Raw genomic sequence first — 22,740 nt, 5'->3', positions numbered from 1 at the left:
CTCTCTGTCAAATAAATAAATAAAATATTAAAAAAAAAAAAAAGAAAGAAAAAGATTGCTTGGGTTATAGCTTTAGAAAGTTTTAAACTCTGGATTATTTTGAAAATGTTTCATTATAAAATATAATTAGTAACATTTGAAACTTTTTATAAAGAATGAAACAAATCTTCCATAGATCAAAATTTTGAAACTTTTTATATACAAAGTAAGTATACCTTCATTGCATGTGGGAAATAAACTTGGTTCATGTTCTACATTTGAAAAGTGTCAATTACAGTACAAGTATGAGTAGATAGGAAGTCGATTTCATTATCAACTTTGATATTATCATTTGACAAGATTTACAATTATGTTTTCTTAGGTTTTACAACTGCGAAGCACTTTAACTGCTATATGCAGATGAAGAAACTAAGATTCAGATTTATTTATTTTTTAGATTTTATTTATTTATTTGACAGAGAGAGAGATAGCGAGAGCAGGAACACAAGCAGGGGGAGTGGGAGAGCGAGAAGCAGGCTTCCTGCCGAGCAGGGAGCCCGATGTGGGACTCCATCCCAGGACCCTGGGATCATGACCTGAGCCGAAGGCAGACGCTTAACGACTGAGCCACCCAGGCGCCCTAAGATTCAGATTTAAAAATCAATTTACCTGAGGTAGAAATGAAATTAGGGCCCAGTTTACCTGACTTGTTCATACTATTATCTTAGTCTAATGCTTTAAAATCCATTTGTATTTGCAGATAACAAAAGAAACACGGTACTAATATTTGAAAATAAAATGACAAAAAGGTGCTAGCACAAATTTGTCACTTATAAATTATGTCCATTTAAAATGTATCACCCTAATTTTTCAGGGAACTCAATGACAAAGACCCTCAGCTCAGTTTTCTGGTGGATTTGTTTACACTCTTTCATAGTAATCAAACTGTAGCATGTACTATGGTTAACACCATGGATCTCCACAAATGATGGTTAAGTAGTATTTAGTTCTGTAAGTGATATTTAATTAGGCTGATATCTATCAATTGGGGAATTACTCTTTCCTACAGCATTACCTATAGCCTCTTTTTAAAGCCAAATTCATAGTTTACTAAATTCATAGTAGTACTGTCAGTATTCTACATAGTTCCGTAACCAGTTAAGAGAATCCTTTAAATGTCTGTGCCTTCTGTGGTAACTATAAGAGAGAATATTTAGTTAAAATCCTCAAACTATAAATTCTAAGAAAATATTCATATAAAACCTTAAAGAAAAAAGGACCATATTTGGATTTTAATGTATGATGGTCTTTATTTACAACTTTATTGGCAAAAAAGAAGAGGGAAACATTTAAAACAGTTTAACACAGGGCATTGCAGCTGATTCTGTCAGGTTAAAGAAGATTCCTTTTAAATGTCCATCTAATTGTCCAAAGATATACAATACTGAATCTGCATACGCAGTTTCCTTTATGAAATACAGTGCTCATATTTTAGTTTAGGCAGTCTTTGAAACATATAAATACAAAGGAAATGAAATCACTCATTAAAACTGCATTAAATGAAGGGTATTTTAAATTTAAATTTATGTTGTTCTTATAATACATGCCCAATGAAAATCAAAAGCTGGAAAAGCAGTTACACTTCCTACTTGAATGGACAGTTACAACAATCATTTTCTGCAATGACCATTATATTTTCAATTTATCATGAACTACTCTGAACTTACTATGAGATGTAGCCAAAGTCAGAAGACAAGACGTAGGGAGAATATTCCTTTTTTGGAGGAGAGGAAGCCCTCCAGAATCAGCATGGGAAATAAACTCCTGTTGAAGAATTCTAGGTGGAAAAAAATTACTGTAGTCAATTTCAACTCATGCTGAGCTGGCTTAATTTTTTCAGACTTGTTTGGTGTCATTCTTCTAAATCAAGTGTGTTTAATTCTTCTTCTAGTTCATCCAAATCTTCCCCAGTAAAAAGATTTTCATCAACAGGAACAGCATCGATGGCTCCATTTTCCTGTCCCTCCCCTTCGTTGTCCTCTTCCAAATCACTTCTTTCACCATTTTCAGCCCTACCTCCAGAAGCTTCACTTAATTTGTTTTCTAAAAATAAACATTGAAATCAATAAGGCCGAGAAACAGAAAACACTATTCGATTAGCAACTAACAGTCACAGATACTACATTTTTCCTTTTTCCATGAAAGCCTTCCTTCCCTAAGGTTACTCCAACAAGAACTGATCTTTTTCTAAGCTTAAGAAAGCTTAAGCTATACCTATACCTAGGTGCAAGTATGTCTTGCACTACAGACATTTGATTGCTTAACGGTTTATACATTTGAAAGCAAGATTTATCTTATTCAATTCTGTTTCCTACATGACCTAGCAATTAGGTTTTTAAACAGTCAACTTCCACATAGTATTTTGAATAAATGATTATGGAATCAAAAAGTGTTTATTAGCAGCTACTTAGCTTTTGATCTGGGGAACAGTAGTTAAATCACACTAGTAATGCTGCAAATAGATATGAATCCAAAAACATTTCATCTTATCAAATTGTGAAAAAAGAACCTAGGGCTATGCAGCTACTTTTCTTTACAAGCTAGAAAAGATTGAGAAAACAAAAACGCTGTCTTTTCATGTTCAAAGACACTAATACTTACACACAGACAATTTTTAATAGCCTAATTTAGATTTTAGCTATTTTAAATACCTTTGATGACAAAAGTCTTGGGGGATTATAGACTCTGAAGTACTTGCAATTCTGCCTACTGTCACCAAAGTCCTACTTCTAAAAGGAGCAAATCCAGTCTTCAGATTGGCATTAAGACAATAGTCTGACAGTACTCAGATCTCAAGAGGGCAAGCCAGTTTTTCATGTTATAACTTGCATTCCTTTATTGTAAAAATAAGGTTAGTTTCTGCTCTCTCAAACTTTGCCTTGATTATATTCTACCTTTTTATCTCATACTAACCAGGCCAAACGTTCACTTCTCTTTAAACTCTTCAGTCAAGGCACCATTAGACATAAATTTTATCAACAAGCCTCACTACCCAGGCTTTCCCCCATTCTCACTCTTAACTAAACTCATTATTTGTATTTCCAGATCTTGTTTCTTTTTTTTTTAAAGATTTTATTTATTTATTTGAGAGAGAGATAGAGAGAATGAGAGACAGAGAGCATGAGAGGGAGGAGGGTCAGAGGGAGAAGCAGACTCCCTACTGAGCAGGAAGCCCGATGCGATGCGGGACTCGATCCAAGGACTCCAGGATCATGACCCAAGCCCAAGGCAGTCGCCCAACCAACTGAGCCACCTAGGTGCCCCCAGATCTTGTTTCTATAACTAATATCCTTTCATCTTCCATTTTTCTTCTTCTCCCAGATCTTTCTTCCCTGGCGTACAAGCCCTTCCCATGACCATGTCTCCCCCTCAAACAAAGTTTGTAAGAGTGACTTATTTTTCTCCTCATTCCTCTTATCATTGCAGTCCTGATGAAAACTGGCTCCCTAATTCCTACAACTCCTTTCTTATTGCAACTAAAGAATTATTTGCAGCTCTCATCCTACTTAATTTTTCTGAAACTCTTCTTTATTTTTGTTTGTCCTTCTCAGTGTCTTTCCCAAGCTTTCTCTCTTTTGACTACTCTGATGTTTGCAGTGTATTCTACAGTGTTCTCGTGATAAGTATTGTGCCTGGGTGAGTTCATTCACTCTGAGCTACCAATGAAAATGACTTTCAAAAGTTTTCCTCCTGTGAATGTCTACACAGTATCCTATACAATGCCACTTTTGATAATTAAAATATCTCAAAATCATGAGGTTCCAAACTGATTAACTACATCTCCAAATTCATTTTTGTCCCCTTCTACTTTCAGTTAATGGCTTCCATATCCACCTAGCCACCCATTCTACAGCTTCCACGACTCACTACTTCTATATACAGCCAAGCCACACATATTTATGTTACCGATCTGCTACCTGCAGACCTCAGTTTGCCAGTCTGGTCTAACTGTCCCCCCTCCCTCTTTAGACAGCTTTCTAGTTCTTAGAATCACACAAAGGTTAGCATACTTACCATCCTTTTCTGAAGTATATGTGCTGAATCTTTCAAGACTGGCTACAGTAATACCTGTCTCATCTACATCTCTTGGGATATACAGGCTTAAATCTATGTCATTTACACTCATTGAATCATCAACCTTTAAAAATATAGAAAAGAAAGTTGTTACCTATGAGAACAGTTTTCATAACTTACCTTTACCTCTGACATTTATCTTAGTGAAACAAAATTATTACTAATGCCAAGTGAAAACAGTAACTGACAACTGCCAAAATTCACTCCTTTTCCTAAACTTCTTGGGGGAAAAAAATAGCAATGCCGTATTTCAAGTTTCTTCCTCTGACATAAAGAATATGACGTTTTTATTTTCAAGTCAAAGACAGAGGCTGGAATTTTATACTATAGAAAAAATGAATAATCAGCTATGTTTGCCTGTAACTAAGTGATTCTGTTGTCTCCTGCTCCCTACTCTGTACTTTTTTCCCCTACTCTGTACTTTTTTAGTCTCTGTCCCATTTTTTCAGTATAAAATATTTTTAAAAATCGTTTTCCTTTTAGAGGGAGAATAAAACACATACTTTTTAGCTAATACATATAAGCATTTAACTCTACCCCAATCACTGTTCTTTCTTTATAAAGAACTATAATTTTATTAACTCATTTAATTCTCACAAGTGGCCTGCATGTAGGGATTATCATTGTATCTTTATTACAGATGAGGGTAGAGACCTACAGTGTAGGTGATTTCCCAGGTTACAGTCAGGATTTGAACCAAGGCCCCAGAGTTGGTACCCTTAATCATGCTACTCTATTGTTATTCTCTATTGTTTCTCTCCATCAACGTGAGGGAATGAGGTGCCAAAGCTGCTTCTTACCTCATCACCACCTGTTCCCTGGGTGTAACGGGTATCATCTGCTTCCTCATCATCATCATCAACCAGTTCAGGACGAAATTCAAACACCTCACGACCACTAATCTATTCAGATACACAAATATATCAACTCAGGGTAAAATTAAAATATTTCTTGGTCACTGATTTCAGACATAAACATGATTAAATTACAATAAATTCTTGCAAGACACAGAAATTATAAAATGAAAAAAAGAATAAAGAATCTCTTCAGGTGAGTTTGGGACGTACCACTAATGCTTTTCCTGCCTTGAAGTCTGCTTTCCTTCTTTCCATATCTTGCTCAAGTTTATCAATCTTTTCTTGTCTTTTTCTTTTCTTCCATGCAAGAAAAGATTCTAGAGTGATTTTGGTAACATTTGGACCTAGGGCCGAACGCTGTAAAGACAAAAGAGTTGGGTTTTTTCCCCCAAATCACCTATAACAACATTTAATAGTTTTCTCTTAATGCAATTAAGTCCTTGCCTATAACTGTTAAGACATCAAATTCAGAATAAACAGATTTATTTTCATTTTATATAGCAATGAGCAGAATGAGTATTCAGAAATACAAACATTTCTAAACACAGTAAAATACATTATTCTGAGCTGGATTTCTTTTCAAAACTGAAGGTGACTAAAACCTGTCATAAAGAGAAATAGTTTTAACAGAAGTCAATTGCTGAAGACAAAAAATACGAAAAGCACCATGACAATATCCAAGTTTCACTGGTGTTCCTCAGGAAATGAGGAAAAAAACTAGGCAAAAACACCATCTGCTCCTCAGAGCCAATAATCAAGTAATAAATGTATGGAGAAATAATACTTGCTGAACATCTGCCAGGTATTCAGTATTAAATGCTGTGTACACATACGCTAACACACTGATCTCCACAAATAAGCAAACAGAAAGAGATGGGAAATTTATCAAGGTTAACAGCTAATATGTGGCAGAAGCAGGATACAAACAATCCCAAATATACCTGACTCCAAAGTCTCTATTTTCTATTATAGCATAGTGCCTCCTATGAGACACTAAACAATACAGCCATTTAAAAATGAGCAAATGTATATAATCCCAACCTTAGACATTTACACAACATATTTAGACAATCCAAAGAAGGCAAAATGGATATAATTTGAAATATACAACCCTAAACCTAGTATTTCCAATAATTTCAACATTTTCTTGTCACTCCCAGGAGCCCCATCTACTATCTCATGGAGCAAACACCTTTTGTGCTGAACCAGAAATGAGGAGCAGAAGATTCTCTTCAATGAGACATATTCTCCTCCATCAACAGAGTGAGGGTTTTGAACCCAGGGATGATGATAAAACATACAAATGGAAAACTGTAGGAATTATCTCCTTCAGTACATATTACTGATTAGTAAAATGGCTAAAAAATAAGACAACAGAAAAAACACCTAAACTTCAAGTTCAATCAATCTGAATATGATTTTAATGACCACATTAGTATATCAATCTTACGGAAAGAATTTGATAAACCAGTGGCATAAGAAATTGTTTCATAATCCTAAAATTAATGTCATGATGGGCTAGTGATTATGGTTAGGTTTACATTCTAGACGTACATGAATAACTAAAGAAAAAGGCAACTTTGGGAAAAGGTCACATTTTTTCCCCCTTTCATAATAACATGCTATTGCCCCCAAGTGGTAAATATTATAATTTCACAATAAATACTGCTTTAGTTTTATAGTAGGAAAAAATTATAGTTACCTCTCTTTCAATTAGATCTTCTAATGAAATTTCATCTTCTTTCTCTTCTTTTTTTTTATCTTTTTTCAATACAAATCCAGGAGGAAGTGCATGACGATACATGCAAATATCACCACCTCCAGGGCATACCCAAAACCAGCCGTATTTGTTGTTTTCAATAGCTTCAAGAAAATGCTTGCACACCTGTATAGGGAAAATATTATTCACAAGTAGTGGCTCAGTGTAGTCCATTTCCAAGGTAAATGCTTAAGTGTATGGAACAAGTACATTCTTATTTACATCCTTAGGCTATTCACTTTTCAGACCACCCTTTGTGCAGACATGTACATATAAATTAATCTTAAAATATATAATATGATGATAAATTCCCTTTAGAGAAGATCTATATAAAATTTCTATTTTCAACATTGTTCCAAATTCTGAATTACACAAAAGGACATGCCTTAGTTTTAGCCTTTTTTAGCCTTTGTAAATGCAATCCAACCCTGATTTTTAAGTAAGTGAAAAAATATGAATATGGTTATAAAAAACTAAAACCAATGATTTTGTTTTGATCTTTCCTTAAAAACTCATCACATGCAATAATGATACAAATACTATTTGAATTACCTGAAATTATAGGCAATTTCTCACATCTAAGAAGGGAGAAAGAAAGCAAGGTACAAAAGGAACACAAAGGATAATGACTTGGTGCAAAATAAAATTGTATTGAAGACTCAGGTAATAAACTTTAAAAATAAGAAGTAAAAATTAATAAACAATATTCTTTTCCTGAAAAATATACAACAGATATAAGTAAAACTAGTGTTTAAAAATTTTCTAGTGGGGCGCCTGGGTGGCTCAGTCGGTTAAGCCTCTGCCTTCGGCTCAGGTCATGATCCCAGGGTCCTGGGATCGAGCCCCGCATCGGGCTCCCTGCTCCGTGGGAAGCCTGCTTCTCCCTCTCCTGCTCCCCCTGCTTGTGTTCCCTCTCTTGCTGTGTCTCTGTCAAATAAATAAATAAAATCTTTAAAAATAAATAAATAAATAAATAAATAAATAAAAATAAAAATAAAAATTGTCTAGCACACCAAGGTTTTTCACTCTAACTGCACTACAGGTAAATATGTGGACATGAATGCTGGGTCTGAGAAATAAGGTACAAATTTTTAAAAGTACATTTCCTGGAATACTAGAGCCACTGCCTATCCAAAACTCATTTTGCAATTCATAATGTGACAATATTTTCACCTTCTTGATTTAAAATCTCCCCATCATTAAAACAGAGTAGGTGTTTATCAATTCTCCCTCCTTTTACTTTGCACAAAAAAATAAAGAATTCTTGTCTGAATATGTGATTGTGTTCATCCATATTTGAGAGAAAGTAAAATCAAAGGCTTTTCAAAGCCTACTTTTGAATAGGAATCTAATTTTGTGTAACTTATACTTGCAAATTCCAAAACAAAGCTTGATGCACTTTATGAAAAGCTCCAATAATTTAATAATCCAGTAAAAAATAGCAGCAAATACCTTGCCACATAATTCTCCCTAATGATAAATATCACAGCAACTCAATTCAAGAAAAGGACATACTATTTGAGTTTTTGGTTTTTTCTTTTCCGCCTCACCGTGCTTCTTGTTCACTACTTCTTCCAGTTTTTTCTCATCCCAATTATCCATAGTATCTAAATAAAAAGAGATACGAAAACTAAATACTGTAATTTTATCTACTGTTCCCAAAACATATTGCGTATCTCCTTAGATAGGAAAGCTGTATCGTAAGACTTATGACCTAACACATTTTCCTTAAATGACACCAAAGATAGGAATAAATAGTGTTATGAAATTATTCACCAAAATCCCATGTAGTTTAGGGAAATGAGAAGGTAGTACTGGAAGAAAGCGTGAGACAAATCCAAAATAAGTAACTGGCTTTTATACATCCTCATTTACTTAATCAAAGGACATAATGGTGTCAATTCAGATTTTATGAAAAAGAATTTTTTTTTTTTTTTTTACAAACAGCCTTCTTCCTAAGACCAAAATATTCTTCAAGTACTAAATATCTTAGTAACAACCAAAAGATATTTTTAAGAAAATGTCTTAAAAAAATACCTTTTTCAAGTTCTTCATCTCTTGCATCAATGTAAACACTTCGCTTTTCACACTTTCTCTCCAGAGTCAAGTCATGAGAGAACTTACACTTATCTCCTTTAGTACACTGTCCTTGCTTAAAGAATGCACACACCACGGATTTGGGATCTGCACCTATGTCAAATGGCACATGGTATTTGTATTACAATCTGCCAGATCACAAAGTATAGCTTCTATCTGAGATATAATTACCACTGGTGAACTTGTTATTTTCCATTCACCAATGTGAAAGAAAAATACCACTTACAGGTGATTGTTAAGACATTTCTTTAAAGTTCTTTCTACAGCATTTTATATCTATTTTTATTTCTTTTATTCTTACCATTATTCCTTCCATCCTTACTCTTATTTCCAGGGACAAACCCATAGCTTATTCCATAGTAACTTGTCTAGTTTGAGTCAATGAGACAGAGGCAAAAGAGAAATATAAATATACATGGAAATATACTGCCAAGAGTTTGGAACTTACAATTTATAGAATCATAGGTTTGTCTTGGCTATCACCAAAGAAGAGATATTAAAAATCAACTAGTAGACTGTCTAAATCCTTAATTTTGCCTTAAGTGGGGGGCTAGTGGCTGGAGTTATAGTTGTACAATCACATAGCTGAGCACATACATAGAAGAACCATAAGAGTCATCGATATAGTTTAATTTTGACTAAGGGATTATCATTTCCATAGCAGACACACTGGCTTATAATATGAAGAAAATATACATCAAAACAAATTGAGGATTTTTTAAATTGAAGTGTAGTTGACACACAATGTTACATTAGCTTCAGGTGTACAACATAGTGATTCTACATGTCTATGTGTTATTCTGTGCTCACCACAAGTGTAGCTGCTGTCTGTCACCATGCATTGCTATTATAATACCATTGACTATACTCCCTATGCTGTACCTTTTTTTATCCTCACGACTTATTCATTCCATAACTGGAAGCCTGTATCTCCCACTCCCTTTCATCCATTTGCCCATCCCAGGCCCCCAACTCCCTCCCCTCTGGCAAACCATCAGTTTATTCTCTGTATTTATGGGTCTGTTTGTGCTTTTGTGTATTCATAAAACAAATTAAAAGGTTTTTAAACATGAATTACATTTGATAAAAATAATACTTCTGACATTTAAAGTTTACCTTTACTTATTTTTTGGGCAGCAACTACAGGTTTGAACAGCTCATTTAGTTCTTGCAATTCTTTCTTCTTGTCATCTTTCTTCAATTTCTTTTCAGCTTCACTTTGTGCTACCTATAATATTCCCAGGTATAATATGTAAATTTGGTTTCATATAATAACATTGTTCTCATTATACAACAGTACATATAACATCACTAACATAACAAAAACGTTTGCACATTTATGTGTATATAGTCCGTACCTCTTAGTATCAGTGTTACAATGGCCTTTCAATATATATTAAATGGTGTGGTTAAACTATTAAATGAAACTGCGAAATCTTCTATCAGCTGACTTAAAAAAATTCATAAATGGTACCATGCCAAGTAAAAAGCATATTCAAAAGCTTATAGCAATAAGCATTTATTAAGCATTTGCTACATGCCCAGCACTTTTAGTAAACGGTTCTCACCTGGGATTTTCTTCTTATGACAACCACCCACTCCCCAGAAACATCAGGGTGCCTTTTGAAGATCAGAAATGCAAACATCCGGAAATGCGCAGTCCCACACAATAAAGAACTGTACCACCCAAAATACCTATTACCCTTGTGGAAAAACACTGAGCTAGGTCAATGTGGGAGATTAAAAAAACAAATATGACATATGACATAGTTCCAGGCACACGATTTACATACCTAATATGATTAGAGGATTCATCCAAACATTTATATGTCAGGTCCTATGTTAGATGACAGGGAATACAAAGATGAAAAGATAAAGATGCTTATTTAAAGAAGCTCAGAATCTAGTGGGAAGACAGACATGTCAACAACTATAATATAATACATGGTTCTCTGGAAACAAGGAATGCCTATGAAAATTAGACTGAGCTAATACTTTATGGATGAATTTTTCTGATGGGTAAGAAAAAGCCAGCCAATGCAAAGATACAGGTACCAGAAGAAACAAGGTATGAGAAACATCAATGAAAAGTTTGGACTGTATCAGTAGGTGACAGGTAAAACTCCATGGCTTAAAGTAAGTCAATGACACAATCAGATTGTATTTTATAAAGATCACAATGGCAACTATATGAAAAATGAACTAGAAGGAGCCCAAGAACAGCAAGGAAAATTAAGAGGCTAATGCACTTGCTGTAGGCAAGAAAACACAAGAGCTTAAAATAGGCATTAGTAGCAAGGATGAAGAAAAGGGGTGCCGAACAGCTCTTAAGGAGGTAGAACTGATAGTACCAAGTGACTGCCTAGACATAAAGTATAAAAGACAGGGTGGGGTCTAGCATCATCCCATGCATGGTTAGTGCTGTTAGATAAGACAGGCATACAGGAGTAACAGGTTTCAGGGTAGAAGGTGGAGATGAGCTCAGTTTTAGACATACTGAGTACGAGATGCTTACAGAGCATCTGAATAGAGCTATTTAGAAGGCAAGTGGACAGGGATCTTGATACCTGGAGAGACAGTCTGCTTTAAAATAAAGATTTTAAAAATAGGTTACAGATAATAATTAAAACTTTGAGTGTGTATGAGATTACTCAAGAACAGCATAAAGAAGTGATTAAAAAAAAAAAAGTGAAAGAACAGAAGACAGTTCCTTGAAGAATACCAATATTAAATGAGCCAACACAACCTTAAAAAACCCATAAAAGGGTCCAAGAAATATCAAAGATACAAGTAGAAATCCAGCACAAAAAAAGTACTTAAGGAAGGGGAAATTTTAGGAAGGGAATGGCCAAATGCTATAAGGTTAAAGACATCCCAGATCCTGACTTTGATCATATGGTAAATGTGTTTAAATGGAAAAATGGGAAAACATTTTTTAAAAAGAAAAATTTAAGTCATTTTATCTATAATAAAAATATCCTTTGCTCATTAGGCTCATCTCAAACATTTATGGGCCCAGAGCAAGGATACAACGGAAGCCCATAAACCATTTCTGTAAATACTTGTAAGTGAGAAATCAAACTAATGCTAACTAAATAAAATATGGTTTGTACCCCTACTTAACAAATATACCTTATAACCTGGAAGGATGGGTTCAAATTTAAAATGCTCAGGTCCATGCAGTTCCACACTGGAGCACAGCAGTAAAACAAGAGTCAACTCCTGGCTCCTCTTCCCACCCTGAGTTTCATCCCACCATGTGTGTGCATGAAGGGGTCAGGTGTGGGGAAGGATATGGTATGGATTCAGATCTGTCCATAGTCCTAGCACACACCCTTCTTTTTTGGTATATATGCTGTTGAAGTGAACACACAACCTTCCTTTGACTACTTCAGGCATATTGACAGTACAGTATACCCTAAGATAAATATAGGTAACATGACCTTTGCAGGCCCTGAAGTATTATGGAGAGGGATGGTACAAATTCCCTTAACCTCACTGACTCCTTGCCTGTGGGAGAGCTATGTCTGCAGGAGACATAGAGTAGGGTCATCCTCTACAACACAGGGCCTAGAGTGGGGTACCTATTGCCTGGCTCTAACAGCAGGACTGCTGCTCATTTTGCAGATAAAAGCCCAAGTACCCAAGAAATTATCAAAAATTATAATACTGAATGTACCATCAATCCTAACCACCACCACCACCACCACCACCACCACCACCACCAATTTTATGGCTTTCTCGGGTCTATGAAATATAAAATTACCAGTCAATATACTTCCCACTAGAAGAAAAAATAGGGAGAGGAGAACAGAATTGAAAAAAGGAGTAAGGGAAGAAAAGTAAATTCTTTTCACACACCTATATTCACAAAAAGATTCACATTATCTTCTCATTTAACCACCACAGGTACCTTACAAGGGTAATTGCCTTTCCATTGTATAGATAAGCGTCACTAAATAATTTAAGTTCATGTAACAAATAAGATGACTCCAAGATCTGAGCATATATTTTTATTAAACCAGGCTACTAAATTAGCAGCATGGAAGATCAATAGTTTTTGGCTCCAGAATCAAGCTGGGTGTAAGGAAAGAAAAATGTTGGAGGCACTAATCTGTAGACAATATGTATGAGAGAAGTTTGTTTCAGATTGGGGTCACAAATATATGTTCTGATATTCTCAGATGAAAAAAAGTATTTCCAAAAGTTAAGGAAAAGGACAGAGTGGCAAAAAAGTACTTTTTAAAATAAAGATACATGTATGTAAAATCTTAAACTCAAGAAAGTGAAAGATCTAAAGAACATGAAGAAAAGGAGCTAACTTTTTTGAACGCATTGCCAATGGGTAAAATAATTTCAAAATTCATATGGAAGGATAAATACCTAAGAAGAGCCAAGAAAAATATAAAAGAAGTAACATTTGAGGGAAAGAACTTCCCTTAATAGCTAACAAAATATGTTACTAGGCCACTATAATCAAAATCAATGGGATACTGGTTTAGGGACATACAATAAATAGAACAGAAAAGAGAATCCAGGAATAGATCCTAACATATTTGAGACTACTATATGTCAACAGTGGTATTTCAATTCGGTGGGATAAATGATGCTGGTATAAGTGGCTATTCATGTGAAAGAAAATTAACTTAGTGACATATAAATTTATGACAAATTATAGACTGTAAAAATAAAACAGAAATCTAGGAAAAACACACATAATCTAGTGGTGCAGGAGACTTTTTAACTATATTTAAAAAAACCTAGACAAATCTGACAATACAAGAAATAAAAATTGTACAGCAAATAAAACAGAAACATCACAAATTATCTGTAATGCACACAAAGGTGTCTCTCATAAACTAACAAGAAAAAGACAACCAGAAAAGCAAAGGATATGAATACACAAGTCAGAGAAGTATAAACCCAGACAGCCAACAACCATATGAAAAGATACTCAAAACAAAACAAAACTAAACAAAAGAAAAAAAAAAAAGATATTCAAACTCACTAGTAGTGAGGGAAACAAAGTAAAAAATGAGATCTCAATTTATACTTACCAGATTGAAAAACATTAAAAAGAACTTTAGTACCTATAACTCATGCACTGCAAATGAAAATGTGAAGGATTACAATCTCTACAGAAACTAATCTAATTTATTACAATTAGAGATCCAGGGCGCCTGGGTGGATCAGTTGGTTAAGCATCAGACTCTTGATTTCCACTCAGGTAATGATCTCAGAGTCAGGAGATCGAGCCCTGCGTTAGCTCCGAGCTAACTGGATTCTCCCCTCCCCTCCCAACTGGCGCTCTCACACACTCTCTCTTTAAAAAACAAATAAATAAAAAAGAAATCCGTTTCCCTTGATCTAGAAATGTGTCACAATTTATGCCAGAGATAAAAGCAAAAATGCCTGTTAAGAACCCATGTACAAGGACATTTCTTGTAGAACTGTTCTAATGTCAGAAAGCTAGAAATGAAGTGTCACTTATACTGAAATGGATGGATATAGTATATCCACATTGTAGACAGTATGAAGCCATCAGAATAAACTAGAGCTATATCAAAATGGCTTGGAGGAATATCTAAGATATAATGCTGAGTAACAAAAGCAAGATGCAGAAAAGTTTTAGAGTAGGATTCCATTTTGAAATACAATTACCATACCAAATACTTCTATCTGTAACAGATGCCTTATTACATCCGTATGAAGAAAATGCAGAAATTTTAAGTTATTTACCTGACGTGGATTTTGCTGACCAAACTTAACCTGATGAGTGACAGCCTTAATAAACTTCTGTTGCTTTGCTCCTTTCTTATTCTTTAGACCAAAAGTTTTGTCCTGAATGAAAAAGAGTATAGAAATATCTTAGCAATTTATATTAATTTCTTATCTATTTTTTTAGTCATATCCAAAAATCACTCTTTCATTTACTTACTGGTAAGAAAACTATTCTTTCTTATGCTATGTAAACATGCAAAACACTAAAACATCAAGTCAAGCCAACATATGACCCAGATCCTTTACAATTAAATACATACTTACAACTATTGTTACTAAACCTGTTACTCTATGATGCTTTTTCCAAAGTGTTTCAGAATATAAATTCTACAGGATGTGCAAAGTTGTAATACAGGACAAGATGACCTACAGTCAGGTAAGTTTAGGTAAATGCTTGGCTAACATTGTTTTTAATTCTTAAGCATAAGATATCTTAGAGTCTTTATTACAAGGGATGGAGTATTATAGCAATTCTAAATCTTTTTTTACTTCAGAATGCATTCTTCTTAGAGTACCCTAAGGGATTATGTACTATCAAACACATTTTGGGGAATACTGCATAAGATACAGTACTGCACTGTTTTTTTGTAAGAGAATTATCTTCTCAAAACAATTAAAAAAATTTTTTTAAGATTTATTTAAGGGTGCCTGGGTGGCTCAGTCAGTTGGGCTCTGTTGTGCTACTGAGCCAGTTACCAATTTATCCATACACTATCAATCTTTGTAGACTGAGGTTCAAATACATGTTTAATTTTATCCTTTTTAAAAATTTATTTTTTTTAGTAAGCTCCATGCCCAATAGTAAGCTACTCATGACCTCATGATCAACAGTTGCATGCTTGGGGCACCTGGGTGACTCAGCTGGTTAAGCATCTGCCTTCGGCTCAGGTCATGATACCAGGGTCCTGGGATCGAGTCCCACATCAGGCCTTGCTCAGCGGGGAGCCTACTTCTCCCTCTGCCTGCTGTTCCCCCTGATTGTGCGCTTGCTCGCTCTCTCTCTGACAAATAAATAAAATCGAAAAAAAAAAAAAGTTGCATGCTCTACCAACTGAGCCAACTAGCTGCCCCTAGATGTTTAATTTTAAAATGGGAGTTTGCATCTTTCTCATTCTCTTGTTTATGGGTGGGTCTGAGAAAGGAAGAAGAGGCAAAAAGGTCTATACTTTCGAAAGGAACCTGAGACCTCTGAAAAGAATTTAGTCTGAAATAAACTGACTATTTTAAAGCCTTAATTTTGGTATTATTTCTGAGGGAAAGGGACAAGGTAATAGGAAGAAAGTGTTATAGCTACAGAATACCTATGTGGACCCATTGGAAATGAAAAACAGTATTGATATTAGTATTTGAAAACATCCAATATGACATAACTTTACAGAATCTCAAAATCAATAAAATGGATCTTTCAATTTTCTTAACACTTGCAAAGTTGAAGACAGTTTTAGTTCTAGAAGGTTCTCACTGGGTAGTATCTTTTTATTCATTCATCACATCTATGTCCATTCATATACCAAAATTTCACTTTCTCCTATTTAAATTTCTATCCTCATGTTTTAATATCCCATATTTTAAAATTCTACATGAATTTTCTATAATCTACACATGTAAAAAAAGTAGGATGTACATACATGTTGAACTTGAGTTTTTTATGGCTGGTGTCCCTTGTTTTTATAGGTAAGAGAGTTTAACATTCAATTCAGTAAGAAGAAAGGATGGTCAAGTATAATGTGATATATGAAGAGAAATGAGCCCATGCAGCAACCGGGTATGAAATGCCACTTTCCTTTTACAAAAAGTGCATTCTCATGGGAGGCGGGGGAGATGGAAAATCCTAGATAAAAATATCAAGATCAAAGTGCAACAGCATCTACATAAGCCTTGCCAGAGAAGAGCGTAACTAGGGTTCAAACCATGCCCCATAGGTTAACCACAGAGAATAAGCAAATATGAAAAAACAAGGCCAAATAGCAAGGTAGATACTGACATGAAGATTTAGGAAAGAAAAAAGTGCTCTAAGGGGACTTGGCTAGCAAGAAAAAAAGTACTCATGACAACAGCTTCTGATAGAGGTATATAAGCTCCAGATCCCAGAAGAAAAACAGTTTTTCAGGTTTAATTACACTGCTTTAGCACATAATTAACCAGCCTAAAAGAGATAATGAATGAATTGTGTTTTTAAAGTCTCTAATTAGGTTAGAGCTCAGAAATTATTTTTTCCACAGAGACAGGGGACACATCTATTCAGCATTCGTGAAACCTAAACTCAATATATATTTTATTGAATCCTCTTAACAATCTTATGATATATTATCTCACTCTCTAAATGTTACATTGAAGCTGAGAAATGTTCAACAATTCTTCTGAAGTCAGACTGTATACTGTAATGATTTAAGAGTACAAGCTCTGGAGTCAGACCGCCGAAGTTCTAAGCTCAAACAAAACTGAGCAAATTACCTTCTTTGCCAGTTTTCTTATTTGTAAAGTGGGTCTCACTCTAACCTTTCAGGATCGTTGTGAAAGTTAAAAGAGTTACTACAAAGATGTAGCAGAACACACTGGTTAACAATAAGGGGTCTACAGCCACACTTCCTGGGTTTGAATCGTGGTTCTGCCAATGGCCAGTTTAGTAACCTTGGGCAAGTTATTTAACCTCTGTGCCTGTTTCCTCAATTATAAAAAGGGTGATGATACTTATCTCACTGAGAGAATTAAAGAAGCTGCATAAATTTATCACTTGTACATGGCTTGTTTTCTCTGCTTTCTCCAACAAACTGATAATTATGTCTGGATCACTAAGTGTTAACTATTAAGTGACACAGATGATATTTGAACCAAGGTATATTTGACTCCAAGCAAAGTCTTTGTTCTTTCCACCAGGAAAAACTATTTTCCAGAGAAACCTAGTTAGGTTACTGTGCAGGTTGGTACACAAAAAGCTTTCTGAAAACCACATTGTTGATCTGGGATACCAACAACAGCTGTTGAAAATAGGATGTTTTACAATTTGGAATACTTCAAAAGGGCTTTCTCCCTTTTTCTTGAATTTAGGACAAACACTTACGTGAAGATTAACCTGGATTTGGGGGTGGGGAGATATGAGACAGGAAGACTGGAGGTTACAATCAAACCCAAATCGTGCTTAAAATAAAACTGGGAAATAGTAGTCCTCATTGGATCAATAAGGTCCCAAAGGTTAGGTTATAAGGAAGGAATAATGTGTGTGTGTGTATGTTTCAGATTTGGGAAACTGAATACAAAGGAGTTTAGAAAACACGTTTTTTTTTTAAAGGATGGCTCCCTGAAGCTCCAAGAGCCCTAACATTCAGTGAACTCCAGACTTCACTTAAAACTGACCCTTTCGGGATGCCTGGGTGGCTCAGTCGGTTGGGTGTCTGCCTTCGGCTCAGGTCATGATCTCAGGGTCTTGGGATCGAGTCCCACATCGGGCTCCCTGCTCACCAGGGAGTCTGTTTCTCCCTCTCCCTCTGTCTCTTCCCCCTGCTCATGCTCTCTCTCTCAAATAAATAAATAAAATCTTTAAAAAGAAAAGAAAAAAACCAAAAAACAACAACAACAAAAAACTGACCCTTTCTTTCCCTTCCCATCCCATTAAGTAATCATGCTTCTTTTTACAGCCAGCCTCCACTCCTTAAATAAGATGTCTGAGAAAAAAAAAGAGGGAGGGGGGATTGGGAGAGCAGGTCAATACTGAATAGTACTCCAGGACAACCAGAGACTACCTTTTGGGAAACTAGGGTAAGCAGAAGCTAAGCACTGTTTTATTTCGTTAGTCGTGTCTGCCTCCCCCCGTCCACCACATGCACTATCTCATGTATTTTTGTTCTCCACTCATGCAATGGATGTTCTACAGCTGGTTAATCTAACTTCAAGTAATCAACAATTGACCTTAACTAAAGTTTTTCATTGGCAACCAATCATCTCTCTTTCTCCATCCTTTACACATCTGGATTCCACCTCTATAGGTGTCTTATTACCATTTCCTTGCTGCTACAAGTCCTTAGCTGGACATCCTTTATTTGCACGTCCTACAACCCAAGGATTGTTTCTCTTTCCATAATCAAATCTATTTCTCAAAGTTGACTTCAGTTTATTAAATGTTAGCTATAAGAAAGCAAATGGTATATGCCACTTGGGACAATTGCATGAATGTCTAAGAGAACCATAACATCTTTTGATATACTCATTTCAGAAAGAAAATACCTATTAATCCAAATCAATTAATAAATTTTGGAAGGTTTAAAGAGGGAAAGAAAAAATGTAGGCAACAGAAAGAAATTATTTCAAGTGACAGAAAGTAAACCCTATACTAACAGCACAGATCAGTCTGGTTATTTCCACTAACTAGTTCTTTTTTTTATAATAAATAATAGCAGCTGCCATTTATTAACTATATATATGTCAAGTATCTTATATATGTCATCTCATTTAACCCACAGCTCTGTAATATAGGAATTAGCTCCATTTTGCTGATAAGAAGTACATCAGTCTTTGCTCCCAGCTCCTCAATCAATTTTCATCTTAACCCCATGCACTAGCCATCAAGACATGCTAGGGTTTTGGGGAAGTAAAAAAAAAAAAAAAAAAAAAGCCACCTACAATATTTAACAAAGAGGGATATATTGTTTCCTAACCAGGCTGAGTAACAGAATTTCCTCTATAAATGTCATTTCACCCAAATGATAAAACTTAACATTAAATTCATAGTATTGTTGTACCTCTACGAGCAAATATCCATGCAAGACACTTGAGTCTACAAAACCTTACTACCATAAAAAAAAAAAAGATGCCCATCATATATAATAAATGGGGGGGGCAGGCTAATATCACCACTCTGTTAGGGTAGTTTTAGTCAGTTAAAGAATGCAGCTCTTATTTTGCATTTTTCTTAGGCTAAGTTTTCATTAATGAATCTAAGATTGCTTTCTCTTTACCTTAAGAATAACTGTGTACAAGATGAATGAAGCCATTATATACCTACACTTTTAGTTGATAAACACTATCAATGACTTTCATGTACAATTCCTTAAAACAAAAGTCATACTCCTACCAATTAAAAAATAAAATAACTGCATATAGTTAAAGTTCAATAATACAGGAGATATATTTTGTCAGATAACATTTAATTTCATGTCTCTAAGGAAATTTCACTTTGTATCATGTTAATTCAATCTTAGTAAAGGAAACTGACAAGTAAAATGTGATCCCTGAAATGTAAATCTCTGGTTTACATAGCACTGAATGCTATGACATCACCATTCCCAGAGATCTACTTAAGTGCCAGCAGTCCAGATTGTTCAAAAAGGTGACAGTAGACACACATGTGAGGAAGACAGTAATTTGCTTTTAAAGTTCTGGCTATGCTGCTTCATCACAGTTTTAAATAGTACAAATTGGCAATAAGAATACAGGTTCTTGGGATGGGGGACCTGACTGCCTCAGTCAGTTAAGCATAGGACTCTTGACCTCAGCTCAGGCCTTGATTTCAGGGTCATGAGGTCAAGCCTCAAGTTGGGCTCCAAGTAGGGAGGGAGGGAGGAAGGGAGGGAGGAAGGAAGGAAAGAAAAGAAAATTAAGAAAAGGAAAAAAAGAATACAGGTTCTGCTTCAGAGTTGGAACTTGGCAAACATTACTAGAATTCTTTATAAGCATATTAAACCAGCAGACTTTAAAAATTATGTAAAAATCGACAAAGACAAGTTCTGATTAGGTTTATACTATGAAGCCCTGAGGGCTTTCATTGCTGTTTTTCAAGGCTGTAAATATCAAATACTAAAAACAGTAATCATTTAGGTATGCCTGGGTGGCTCAGTCAGTTAAGCGTCTGCCTTCGTCTCAGGTCACGATCTCAGGATCCTGGGATCAAGCCCCTCATCTCCTTGCTCAGCGAAGAGCCTGCTTCTCCCTCTGTCTGCCGCTCCCCCTGCTTGTGTCCTCGCTCTCTCTCTGACAAATAAATAAAATCTTTGAAAAACAAAACCAGTAATCATTTATAAATAAACTCATTTCAAAACACCCAACATGCATTTTGGTGGAGTTCTAATAAAAAGCGACAATTCCACAAAGGCTGTCCATTATTCAGGTATACCAGAAGCAGGAAAACGGTCATGGCTTTTTCCAATTACATCCAAAGAAAAGGAAGAACTGTTTAAAAGTCACTGATGATGGTTCACTCTCAGGAAACTCACTGGTGCAGTCATTGGAAGGCAAATATAAAACATTCAAGAACGTCAAAAGTGTTCCTCGGCCATGAAGAGCTATAGGCTCAATGCACTAATTGAATATATACCAAATTCGGGTACGGCACTTAACACAGCTAATGACACTGAAACAATCTCTTTTAAAGCAGAGTCAATGTAATTCACAATGTATATTTATCAAGAACTACGTACAAAACAGTGAGCTGCGACCTTAAAGAAATCTCCACTCTCTATGGAACTTGTAATGGATCGAAAAAGCCACGAAGTGGTAATTTGTTGACTCGAAAGAACTACTCCTCCTAAGCGATGGGTAAAAATGGAACACAAAGGCTCGTCACGAGCCGACCCCCCAGAAAGAATCTGGCCTGAGCCCATTCAGCGTACTTTTTAAAAACACCAATCTAGAAATGTCTTCAATTTTAAGTACTAGCGAAGGTCAAAACCCTGAAGCGGGCAGGGGAGCGGGGTGCCCTTTCCCACCTGGGTGGGTGAAGGCGGGCATGTGGGCGGAGAAGCAAAGGCTGGGCACGGGGGCGCCAGCAGCGTCACTATAGCAATGAGGGGCAGGGAGCGTCATCACGGGGCTGGGGAAAGGGCAGTGGGCCACAGAGCCAGAGGGGGACACGTCGTCCCGGAAGACGCGAGCAGGAGCCGTGGAGCGGGGAACCAGGAGGCTGCTTCCCTGAAGGCTCGCAGCATGAGTGGGGGAGGGGGTGGGTACTCACTTCAATAATCTTCTCCTTCTTTTTCTGCTCCGCCTTTTTGCTGCCCCCGGCCTGAGCCTGTTTCTTGGGGGGCATTGCGGAGACAGGTGGCACCGGCCAGACTTTAGCGCAGCTGGACACCGTCAGGGTACCTGGCCCGGCGGCAGGAAGAAGAGGACACGGGCCTCCGTCGCCGCCGCACCGCACGGAAAGCGAGGCACTCACTCGCCGCCGAAACGGGGCCTTTGCGACAGGTCGGTGCCGCAGAGCATTGTGGGTAGCGAGGAGCGGCGCCCGGAAGCGGAGCTGCGCGTGCGCTTCTGCGGCGGCCGACCAGGAGGGGGCAGGGTAGGGACGTGGGAAAATGACTTGGCATCACTTGTGATGTCGCTCATCCACCAGGTCCTTTCTAAGTTGTGTCAGGCCTCAGGATCAATGAGGCGAGTTGGTTGGCGCTCGTTGCGCTTTGGACCACCCTTCACGTTCTTTTTTGCTGAGAATGGGCGATTCTTTTGTCCTGCGTGCTCGGTTAATGTTTGCACTTACCATCCCCATCCTGAATGATCTCGAGCAGCCGCCGCAACTCAGGGCTGCTTGGAGGGTCACGGTACTCAGTTAACTTTCTTCTCATGCACGGATGGAACAGGGCTGGTGAAAACAGCATGCTTCGGGTTCCTGCGAAGCTTTATTAAGACATGGAAAAAGTTTCATTTGAAGGACGCCAGGGGTGGCTGCCCAGAGAAGGGGGAACTTGAACTCTTATGATGTACAATACTTATTTTCAGATTTTAGGAAAGTGTCTGAATGATTCCCAAAAACCCATTTATAATGTGTTATTATTACCCCTAGTTTGGGGGTGGAGAGTACAACTCAACAACTTTCATAAAGTTCTTGAAAGTCTGAAAACTACTTAGCACATTACACACATTATTTCATTTAGTTATCACAAGGACTTTGAGGTAGGAATTGTTACTATCTGCATTTTATAGATGAAGCACAGAGAGAAAGAAACATGCCCAAGGTTATGTTAAAGGCTGAGCCAGGGATTTCAACTTTGGCAGTCTCATTCCTATCTACATTCCTATCACTAATATTACAAAAGTCTAAATTCCTATCACTAATATTACAATAATGGTCCTGCTTATAAAAGAATGTGAATGAATGGTTGGCACCTGTTAATATTTCTACAAACCAAAGTACTATTTTTTTTA

The 22,740-nt window shown here is 36.4% G+C and overlaps 1 protein-coding gene across 2 annotated transcripts; it reads right to left on the bottom strand.

Annotated features, from left to right (window-relative positions):
* Positions 1–1,263: 1,263 nt before the first annotated feature.
* Positions 1,264–21,798, bottom strand: ZC3H15 (zinc finger CCCH-type containing 15). 2 transcript variants are annotated; one of them, XM_036123916.2, is made up of 10 exons: positions 21,551–21,796; positions 14,566–14,667; positions 9,943–10,054; positions 8,767–8,919; positions 8,245–8,336; positions 6,673–6,855; positions 5,181–5,327; positions 4,914–5,015; positions 4,054–4,177; positions 1,264–2,082 (listed from the first exon to the last, which is right to left on the bottom strand). In XM_036123916.2, exons 1-10 carry the CDS (start codon positions 21,623–21,625, stop codon positions 1,892–1,894), a joined length of 1,281 nt encoding a protein of 426 aa, XP_035979809.1. In that variant the 5' UTR covers positions 21,626–21,796; the 3' UTR covers positions 1,264–1,891. The 2 variants fall into 2 exon arrangements, with proteins under 2 accessions (XP_035979809.1, XP_035979884.1); XM_036123991.2 differs by lacking the exon at positions 8,767–8,919 and having other exon boundaries at positions 21,551–21,798.
* Between the last annotated feature and the right edge of the window lie 942 nt (positions 21,799–22,740).

Source organism: Halichoerus grypus, chromosome 4 (genome assembly GCF_964656455.1).
Source record: "Halichoerus grypus chromosome 4, mHalGry1.hap1.1, whole genome shotgun sequence".
NCBI classification, from domain to species: domain Eukaryota; kingdom Metazoa; phylum Chordata; class Mammalia; order Carnivora; family Phocidae; genus Halichoerus; species Halichoerus grypus.
Note: the sequence above shows the minus strand (reverse complement) of the source record. Positions and strands in the feature narration are given on the sequence as shown.